This window comes from Magnolia sinica, chromosome 9, assembly GCF_029962835.1.
Source record: "Magnolia sinica isolate HGM2019 chromosome 9, MsV1, whole genome shotgun sequence".
NCBI lineage: Eukaryota > Viridiplantae > Streptophyta > Magnoliopsida > Magnoliales > Magnoliaceae > Magnolia > Magnolia sinica.
In genome coordinates, this window is record NC_080581.1 from 55,190,604 (window position 1) to 55,201,266 (window position 10,663).

Here is a 10,663-nt window from a genome sequence, read left to right on the forward strand (position 1 = left end):
TTGGTTAACCTTGGTCCCTGCTTGAAGACCTGCCATTGTTGTCGCTTGGAGGGCCAGCATCTTGCAAAGCAGGTAACAGTAATGATGGGATGATAAACACATGAAACTAGCTTCGACTAGTTTTCGTGATTTCTACTCTGGAAATTGATAGGAATAACAAGATATGTCTTGCAAGTAACATAAAAGATCAAATCCTAACCTATGCTCATCTAGGGCCTAATATAATTTATTTATTTTTTCATCGATGAATGCAGGTGCTGGATTTCTTGTAAATGAGATCTTCGACATAGTTTCGGACTGCTCATTCTGCTTTCCTCTTCATTTGAAAGACAACCATCCAAGTACAACCCTCAATTTAGCAAGCAAGCAACAACACACTTTCCTCTTCATCAATGGACCAACATCATCTTTGGACTGTTGCCCTGTTCTCAAATGCACACAGTACTTGATGAATGACATCCATCTTTGATATATGTGTTGACCACCTTCAAATGACCTGCCCCTCAGGCTCTTAGAGTAGGGGCCATTCATTGAATCACAGCCCTTTGTCATAAATATTGCTAACAGTATATCAGAAGCAACACAAATAATCTATAGCATCATTACATTCCAAGATTGCTTAGCTGGTGATCAAGAAAAAATAAAGTGAATATGGCACATGTTTGCAAAATCTAAGCCGCCCATCAATCTATGATTGGTTCATCATTCGATGTACCTATGTCTGGAATTGCCTTTAACACCCCCGACTTCCACTATGTGAGCTGAAATTTAAGTTGATTCATATTTCTGTATACTTACAGCAATAGGACCTGGACGCTGCCATCTTCCCTATTCTAAAAAACGTCCATAATCACATGGGTCCCAGAGCCCTTTGCAATTATTTAGTAATAGAGACTCGGATATCTGACAACACAAACTGGTTTTAGAATAGGAAGATGGAAAAGGGCATTTTTCATTTTCTGAATAAACAAATGTAAAGAAAATATAGCAAAAGGCGAAGTAGATGTTCTAAAAAATGTGATGTTTCGAAATAAACAAATAGATGCTTTTGTAAATGAAATGGTTCCACATAAAGCCAACTTCAGCAATTTGTAAGAAATGTTGATAACTCGCTGCTTTTTAAGAGCGACATAAGAATTCAATTCTTTAATCTACAAAAAATGAGAAAGAATTCTCAAGTTCAATACATTTTTTATTTTTTTTGAAGACACAGGGTGTCCCCACCTCTTTTTGAAGTGAGACTAATCCCTGCGGATACACGCAATCACCCACAACCACATGTCTCGGGTAAAGCCAAGGAGGGGAATCAAACCCTCACCTATAGGGAACAAACCTCAAGTTCAATACATAACAATGAATATGGACAAAAAGCCTATTAGAGTTCAAACAGACACTGAGAAGTTGCAAATTGCAATTGCTTATAAAGAGTAAAGATCTTTAAGGAGTGAACAACACCATTGATTGTTTTTTCTCACTAAGCATTTTGTTGGTGTCTGGAGTATTTCTACTCTACTCCTCCTTAACTTCTCGGTCAAACTCTTTGATAAGCATGAGAAACAATATCCCAATGACAAGTATGGAAAGGTTCTTTCATCTAAGGGGGATGGAATTTCCCACATCTAGTTCATCTAATAAACTAGTGTCATGCATGCAAATGGCGTGTGTGTGTGTGTGTGTGTGTGTGTGTAGAGAGAGAGAGAGAGAGAGAGAGAGAGAGAGAGAGAGAGAGAGAGAGAGAGAGAGAGAGAGAGAGAGAGAGAGAGAGAGAGAGAGAGAGAGCACCAAAGTCTTGCATTCCCGCATCTTTCCTGTAAGTTCTTCCAACTGTCGGCTCTGCCTATTCGAGTCTTTAATCTTCTCCAGTTTCTGGAATCTATTTCTACAAGAAAACATATTGCACATTTCAGGTATCCTTGTACAAAATGATGAAACCCCATTAACCTTGAGTGCCCCAGCCCATGCCGATGCAAAGCAACCCTGTGTCTTAAGAAGTAAACACTTCCAGGCACCAAATGCACATCAACAGCTCGACAGAGCAACCGCGTGTCTTAAGAAGTAAACACTTCCAGGCACCAAATAAACAGATAAGCATAATTTCTGTATTCACATTCGATCGAATTTGGGACCCAAACGTATTGCTGAAAATTTGTTTCAGATCTAGAATTTAGAAAAGCCAGGTTTAAAAACCCAAACGTATTGCTGAAAATTCAGAAACATTTGAAAATCCAATAAATGGAAAAACAGAAAATCGATTTTGAGATAAAATTACAGAGAGAGAGAGAGAGAGAGAGAGAGAGTGCTTGCGCCATGGTTGTTGCTTTGGCGCTCGATTGAGAGAAAGCAACAAGAACCGTTTGCCGGCGCCCAGTTTTAGTTAGCGCCAACAAATCATCCACTCAAGCATCGGCTATACCCTGTTTTCTTGTAGCGAGAGTTGAACCAAGGCCAAACCCGAAAAGAAAAAATTAGACTGAGTCCCCCTTGATCCAGAAAAGTGTTGCATAAGCAATCATGGGAAGCACATAACAGAACACAAGTAAAAAACAAGTCAAAACAGGGTTGGTCTAGAATGACCTAAGCCCATGGTCAGCCCAAAAAAATGATGGGCCAGACATGCCGTGCCCAACCTGGCCCATGGGCCTAGCATTGTATGCATGTTGAGAGGTCTAGCCCATGAGCTAAGGACCTTAGTCACACCCACCCCACATGTGAGACGAGGAATCAAAGCTTGGACAGGGCCTATCTTCCAAATACTCAGCCAGCTATATTAGAATTTTCTGCAACTTGTAGGGCTGCGTTAGCCACAACACAAATAATCACAAATCCTTTTTGTGTGTACCCACCCCACTCTTCTCCTAGCTTTTAGCTTTTCACATGCTGCTGCTGCTACAAATGACCCTTTCATTTGAAACACCAAAAACAATTATAACTACCATCAAACTCATCATTTCTTCTTATCAATTTATCTACCCGACCATATTCTTCTTCTTCTTTTTTTCAAACCAAGTTCCTTCTCTCAATTCCAATGGGCCCACCACCATCTCCATCTTCTGGACCGTCCATGTGAATCCTCTTCAAACATTCTACAACCCAAGTTGCTTGGAAAAAAAAAAAAAGAAAAGCAGTCCCAGCTAGAAACTAATGCCACCACGTCTAGGGTTTGTAATTGATCAGGTTCAGCTCCTACCTGCATTCTGATTCCTTCGGTTTCAGTGCCATCCCCATGCTGGCTCGCTGCTAACGACCATTACTGAACAGCTGTCTCATGGTCCCCACATCCCTACTCTCACCATCCATCAATACGAGGCCTGAGTTCAAATCAAGACCTCCCTGTGGGACCCTGAACCCATTTGGACAAGAGTGTGAACCCATCAAGTTCATGAGAAAGCATTGTCAGGAGAAGGGAAGAGCAGCAAACAACTGGCCTCGTACCTAGGTATAACAGTGGCTCCTCTTGAATCAACCATGCAAGGGAGGTAACCGGTGGGTCTGTGAGGAGAGACATGGTGGTGGGCCAACTTTGAGGCTGTTGAAGCTGAACGCATGAGGTGGCATAAGTGCATGACCTATGGCAGGCTGTGCACCAGAACCGCAGCCAGCTCTTGCCAAGCTGGTACCTATGGAAGACAAAACTGTTTGCCAAAAATAAATGAATTGGGTGAGTGAATTCTTTCCTGTCCGAGGCCATTCTCGAACCCATGATTGAAACAATGGGATGAACGAATTTAAAACCTCCATAAGCGTTTGTGTCCTGCAAGGATGATTTATGGAGGTTATGATGATAGACAATGGAATCAGATGTTTATAAGAATATTGGGTTGTTATTCGAATCCAGGGTGCCATGACGATGAAGATGAATCAGGAGATGGGCTGTGAATACCTTATAGGTGGTGATGGAAATCTTGTCCACCATCCCAAATGCAGCTTAGGTCCAACTTGAACATTTCTGCTCATTTTGAATTGACTTCCATGGAGGAACCCGTGAAGGTAGGCCAGATGTGCCGAAATGGGACAGGTACCAGATCAACAGCAACATCACCATGGTTTTGAAAGATGGTATCAGTCGCTGTATCGGCCCAGCAAAAAAAATGATACAATATGACATCGTGTATTGGTATCGGGGCCGTATCGGCCTATATCAGTCGGTATTTTTTAAAAAACAATATATATATACACACACACACACACGGAAATGCTCACCTGCAAACAGGTTCGTACGTACTACATACAAACTTTTTTGAGAACCCATCATACGTGATGTGGATCCAAAATCTGAACTGTTCATGTGAAGCAGCACCTCGTGAAACCCCCCAGGACCAAGTTTTACTTTGATCTAAAACTTTGATGGGCCATGAAAAATGAAAACAGTTTCCTCCCTTGATTTGCATTTCTCTTTGCTATGGCCCACCAAAAATTTAGATCAAGGTGAAAATTTGTCACAGGGGGTTTCATGGGATTCCGCATCACATGGACCATTCAGATTATACACCCATGACACGTGTGCAAAAGTGCCCACGTGCGTAGGTGCATAGGGGAGCATGACTCTCTCTCTCTCTCTCTCTCTCTCTCTCTCTCTCTCTCTCTCTCTCTCTCTCTCTCTCTCTCTCTCTATATATATATATGCGGAAATATATTTGACAAATAGAAAGGAAAAAAAAAAGGAGAGAGATTCAAGAATCTATTTTCTTCTTCTTTCTTCTTCTTCTTTTTCTTGTGTTTTGATGTATTCAATGGTGTATCAAACCATTCTTTGGTAAAATAATGCCATGACCAGTTGACCTATTGTAAGGTGTGGTGTTGATTTTTATTTTTTATTTTTGTATAAATTGTTGATATATGTCATAAATTAATATCATATATTGCTAATATGATTATCTATCAACTAATATAATTTTTCTAAAATTATTTTAAAAAACAAAAATGTCCAAAAATTAACTCAATTTAAAAAAGAAAAAAATGTAGAAAATATTGTTTTAATCAATGCATGTGTGAAATCATTAGATCCAATCTTCTATTACTCATCAAGCACCATAACAAGAATTTTTATTTTTATTTTTTAAATCAAACTTTTTTTATGAAAATTTTAGAAAATAAATGTGTAAATAAAAAAGAAATTAAAATAATTATAAAAAAAAAAAAAACCCAAATCTTCAACAAATCAATAGATCCATATTCTAATACTCCTCAAGAATCATAACAAGAATGAGAAAAAATTTAAAATTTTTTATGAAATTTTCAGAAAACACCTATGTAATTTTTTTTTTTAAAAACCCCAAATCTTCAATAAATCAATAGATCCATAGTCCTCTAATACTCCTCAAGCATCATAGCAATAATCAGGAAAAAATAATAATAATAATTTATATTTTTTCTGAAATTTTCAGAAAATACCTACGTAAAAAAATTAAAAAGGAAAACCCTCAAATCTTCAACAAATCAATAAATCCAGTCTTCTAATTCTCCTCAAGCATCATAACAAAAATCAGTAAAAAAAGATTAATTTAAAAACTTTTTTTCTAAAATTTTCAGAAAATACCTGCGTAAATATATTATTATTTTTTTTTATAAAAAAAACCACTTCAAATCCAGATCAAATCAACCAAGATCTAATCAAAATAGTTTATATTGTTGTTTCGATGGGATTCCAGGACGAAACAACAACAACAAACAAACAAAAAAAAATTACCTATGGATACGATACGAACGTATTGGCCGATATGATACCGATATTCTGATATATGGGCATCACTGTCACGCTTGGCCGCACTCAGATCAATTTCAATGAAGTTCTATCTCAGCTTCGACCACATACTGCTAGATTCAACGATGATGATGACCAAAACGGCCACTTCAAGCATATATCCAAGCTTCTGCGCCTGACACCTGTTACACCGCAAACCATATTTTATGAAATCACCAAATCACCTCACGAACATAATGATGATGACCAAAATGGCCACTTCAAGCATATATCCAAGCTTCTAAGCCTAGCACCTGCTACACTGCAAACCATATTTTATGAAAATCACCAAATCACTACACATACATACACAATCAAACCACCAAATCTAATGGCGTACCCATCTCTGATTTCAAATCCAATTCAATGCAAGACATAGGCCTTCGAGAATAACTTTTCGTATCCCTAAGCTACTATACCTATACCCAGGAGACGGAGAAGCATGCCACTTAGTTATCCTGCCAACCATATTTGATTACAATCACCCTTCTCCACAAAGAATTTTCTTCTTCCCCAAATTGCCAAAGCCAACCTAAGAGATTTCATTCCACCTCCATATATTGAGGAACTAACTTGGCTAGGTTGTTGAGTTGGCTCACCAAGGTTACGTGTTCGAGGATGGCTCTGTTTCATCTTGAACAAGAGCCCAATTGCACTTTGGATTGCTGAATTTTACTCATTCCTTAACCAATATCTTGAGATAATCTGAAATTGATTCAAAGCCTAATTTTGAGATGGACGTTGAGAGCATAGATCTAAATATCGGTATCGTATCAGCCAATATAACCATATATCGTATCCGTATCAGTAATAAACGATACATGATACAGGGCTGTATTGGCCCAATACGGGGGGGCAAAAAAAAAAAAAAAACCGAGTCATACTGATCTATATCGGCAGGTACAGACTGATAAGCACACAAAAGCCTAATTTTGATTTATTTTTTTCAAAATTTCAATCTTTTCTTTTCTTTTCTTTTTTCATTTAAAGCATGGAGGAAGCTTAAAAATTCATTTTGCGCTAGATCAAGACTTATTTGGGGAACAAAACAAATTATTTAAATCCCATTCGACAAATCGAAGCGAAGTGGACAATTATGAGAAAAATTGGAAAGAAGGGTAAACGTTCACTTTCTTTTTGATATTTTTATCTTCTTTTTGTTGTATTTCAATGTAGGGCCCTAATTCACCAAATCATTCTTGATTTGTGTTCAATTAAGGCCCTTTTAGTTGACCTTTAACAAGTTAAACCGACAGGCAAAATTCTCATCAAAGAATGGTCCAATACACTATCATATGCATATCCAAATTTTAAAATTAAAAAAAAATAATAAAAAAAAGATCTAAAAGAAAGATTCTTGAATATCTTATTCGTCTCTTCTTTTCCTGATATTTTACTTAATTCTTTGGCTTAATTTTTATTTTTTATTTTACCGATATCGATATGCGACACCCGTATCATATCATTTTTCAGCTGGGCCGATATGCCCTCCAGTACCAATATTCAGAACCATGGTTGAGAGGGAGGGTGGGAGAGACAAGAACCGAAGTGCAGCTGGTATCCAAACACTCGTACATACCAAGAAAAATCAGTTTGATGGTAATAAATTAATTCAACTCATTTATTCCCATCATCCAATCAAGGCCAAAATTTTAAGGCACATTTGGATGGACTCTTTATTCTTAGTATGACTGCTTGATGTTCACCCAAAATTTTTATTTGGGGGAGAATCAAGATGCCAACGAAAGGTAAGTGCATGCACTAACTCTTTAGGTTGCAGAGAGATGCAGAAAAATGAATGCTTAGGGCGTGTTTAGGCAGTGGGATTAGAAGGGATTAGGTGGGATGGGATTCATCTGGTCCTGTGCCAATTCCACTCCATGTTTGGGAAGAAAGGAATTAGATTAGATGGAATTGCATTGGGTCCCATGTCAATTTCACTCAATGTTAGCAAGTTGTGTAGGTCCCACCATGATGTGTGGGCTATATCCACACCGTCCACCCATTTTTCGAGATTATTTTAGAGCATGGGCCAAAAAATCAGGTAAATCTAAAGCTCAAGTGGACCCCACCATAGAAAGCAATGGGGATTCAATACTTACCGTTGAAAACTTCTTTGGGGCCACATAAGTTTTGGATCTACCTCATTTTTAGGCCCATGCCATAAAATGAGGTTACAAAACAAATGAACGGTTTAGATATAACACATGTGTGTTATTCTCAATAATTTCAAATGATGGTGGGTATATCCATTCAATGTACCACCGTATTACCAACAAATCATGGCATTAATCTTATCCCATGGCAACAAGGGACAATCCCTGCCATGGGTAATAATTATGTTTTTTGAATCCCATCCCACCTAATTCCTTCTAATCCCACCGCCCAAACACGCCCTTATGTATTTCACATGGGATAGACACTTCAACTGCTATTTAGGGTACATCCAAAGAGCATCTAAGGGTATCTTTGGGTGTTCACACTTCCAAGGTTGGACAAGATGGGGCACTGTGTCCACAGGTGAAATGAAAGGGGCAATAAGAGCAAGACCTACCCACTCTTGTCTCATTTGTGAATTGGGGTGGATAAAAAGAGAAATAATTAAGCCCTGTGCTGGATCCTTTTTTATGCTGAATATCAAACATATGGTGTTTGCTAGAAAATCCCCACCAACTGCAATTAGGAGAGAAACAAACACACGCTAAAGGCACGCAATAGGGTGCTAGATATCAAGCTCAAATGCAATGCAGTGCGTTCAGAAACAAACTGATGACGGCGTTGCCAATCTTTTGAGCAAATGATGAACATAAGACAAAAGTAGAAGATTTCCAGAGGTAGGAAACTGTTACCAAAGAAGTCGATAAAAGAAAAACCCAATCAAATTGTCCTCAACCAACTGCCTTGATCAGAAAACCTACAACCGCCATTTCAGGAAGCTTGTTACATAACCTTGCAAATATCCTCGTAGTCTACCGCCTGAAGCACTCGCCCGTCATATATACCCTTCTCTACTTGAACCTTAGCACAGAAGTTGTTAGTGTCCACTAACAATAACCTCGCATTCGACCCGCAATATGCTCCATTCACTATCCTCACAAGACTCCCGATCTGTGGAATCACTGTTTCCAGCTCTTCTTGATCAATCCTAAGCACATGCTTGCTATCAAGCATCTCGATCTCTCCAACATATTTGTCGATAACCTTAACAACCACCCCCTTCTGCTTATAATACCCCTTCTCAGCCAACCCTTTACTCATGACTTTCACAACTATTCCTTCACATAGCCAGTAATCTTTACGGTTGCTACGCTCCTTCGCCATTTCCTGCTCTTTCATCAAATCATCCAAAACTGAGACACCACCAACCTTTATCCGGTTATCCCCATTTTTAATATTGTTTGCCTTAGCCTCAGTTTCCAATTCTTCAAACACTGGTTTAGAGCTTTTAGAATTCTCCACGGAAACCAATTTCGAAGATGACCCAAGTGAGAAAGCAATCTTGCCAATAGGCTCCGATTGCCAAGGCAGTGGCTCGGATTTCTCATCAGACACATTTCTCGATGCTGGCATTAATTTTTCAGCCAGCTCGATCTGCTTCTTGATCTCCTGCTCTTGTCTCTCCTCCTCCACGATGTCCGACTTCATCCGTTTGTTCTTGAGCCGTTCCTTGAACAAAGTCTCTGAGTCGTGGTCAATGTATGTCATGAACCAGCCTTTCGGTGTCTCCTCGACCTTGCACTTCCCGGTGCGGCCCAAGTACTTGACAAATTCTGTGAGCGTAGCCCATTGTGTTGAGTTCATGTGGATGTGGTGGCGGTCTGCAATGTACTCATTGTAGATGACGGTGGCAGCAACACGGCTGAAACGGTGGCTCCGTTTCATGTGCTCAAGGAACATCGCCTCGAACTCCTCCGAGTAGCCGTCAATGATGCGGTTAGGGTTCTGGCCAAAGACCTGCATCTGGCGCTGGTGGCTCTCACTCATGCAGTGGCATTTGAAGCCATTCTCATCACGGCATTGTTTTTGGCACATCTGGCAATACCAACGCAGCTTCTGAAGACCTTTTGCTTTGATTCGGTTGGCAATTGCCTTTGGCGTGAGGAAATCGTTCTTACCCATTGATGCGGTTAGGGTTCTCTCTCTCTCTCTCTCTCAGCGTCTCCTTCTCTCTCTCTCTCTCAGCGCCTCCTTCCCTCTCTCTGCTCTGGCAAGAAAAGCCCCAACCCTTATTCGTTTTTCTTTCTTATTTTTAATTTTTAATTTTTTCATCTCCTTCGTTGAGTCCGGATCCTCTGTTATTCGGTAAGCAGGGATTCCTGCTTGCCTAATTCTCATTGTTCCACATCACCAATCACTTAAAAATTAAAAAAAATAAAAAAATAAAAAAACAAAAGAAAAATGAGATCCCAAGCCAATATGAAAAAATCTAAAGAAAAAAAGAAAAGAAAAGAAAAAGAAACTGAGAAGATAAAAGCCAACGGACGCCCCTTGTTGTTTCCTCTTCACACTTCTTCACATGCCCTCCCTCCCTCAAACTCTCACTTATTACTTCTTCCTCAATCCTCTCCATACTTCTTCACATCTCTCTCTCTCTTCCTCAAAACATGGATCAAATTAGACTGTCCACAGATTCCATTGTAGAGGTATTATGACAAAAAAAAACTCTGCTCATTTGATTATTTGATTATCTAATTGATGGGCATTTATTGGTTGCCATTTGTTATTGTTTTGCTGAGTTTTTTTTTTCGATATGTTTGAAATGAGGTGAAATGTTTTTCATTTATGTAATTCTATTTGTTACTTCTATCTGATTGGTGGCCATGTCATATCAGTGATTGAAGCCTGTTACTAATATTTAAAACCTTGTTTTAGGGTCAGCTAGAGCTCAACCCATTACCAAATTCCCAACATTTACATTGAATT

The 10,663-nt window shown here is 39.1% G+C and overlaps 1 protein-coding gene across 3 annotated transcripts; it reads right to left on the reverse strand.

Moving 5' to 3' along the window:
• Window positions 1-2,740: 2,740 nt before the first annotated feature.
• On the reverse strand, window positions 2,741-9,974 carry LOC131255454 (KIN17-like protein). Of its 3 annotated transcripts, none has more exons than XM_058256170.1 (4): window positions 8,590-9,974; window positions 8,295-8,413; window positions 3,881-4,066; window positions 2,741-3,632 (listed from the first exon to the last, which is right to left on the reverse strand). In XM_058256170.1, the coding sequence occupies exon 1, from the start codon at window positions 9,857-9,859 to the stop codon at window positions 8,681-8,683; it is 1,179 nt and encodes a 392-aa protein (XP_058112153.1). In that variant the 5' UTR covers window positions 9,860-9,974; the 3' UTR covers window positions 2,741-3,632; window positions 3,881-4,066; window positions 8,295-8,413; window positions 8,590-8,680. The 3 variants fall into 3 exon arrangements, with proteins under 3 accessions (XP_058112153.1, XP_058112152.1, XP_058112154.1); XM_058256169.1 differs by having other exon boundaries at window positions 3,881-4,133; XM_058256171.1 differs by lacking the exon at window positions 3,881-4,066.
• Window positions 9,975-10,663: the final 689 nt, after the last annotated feature.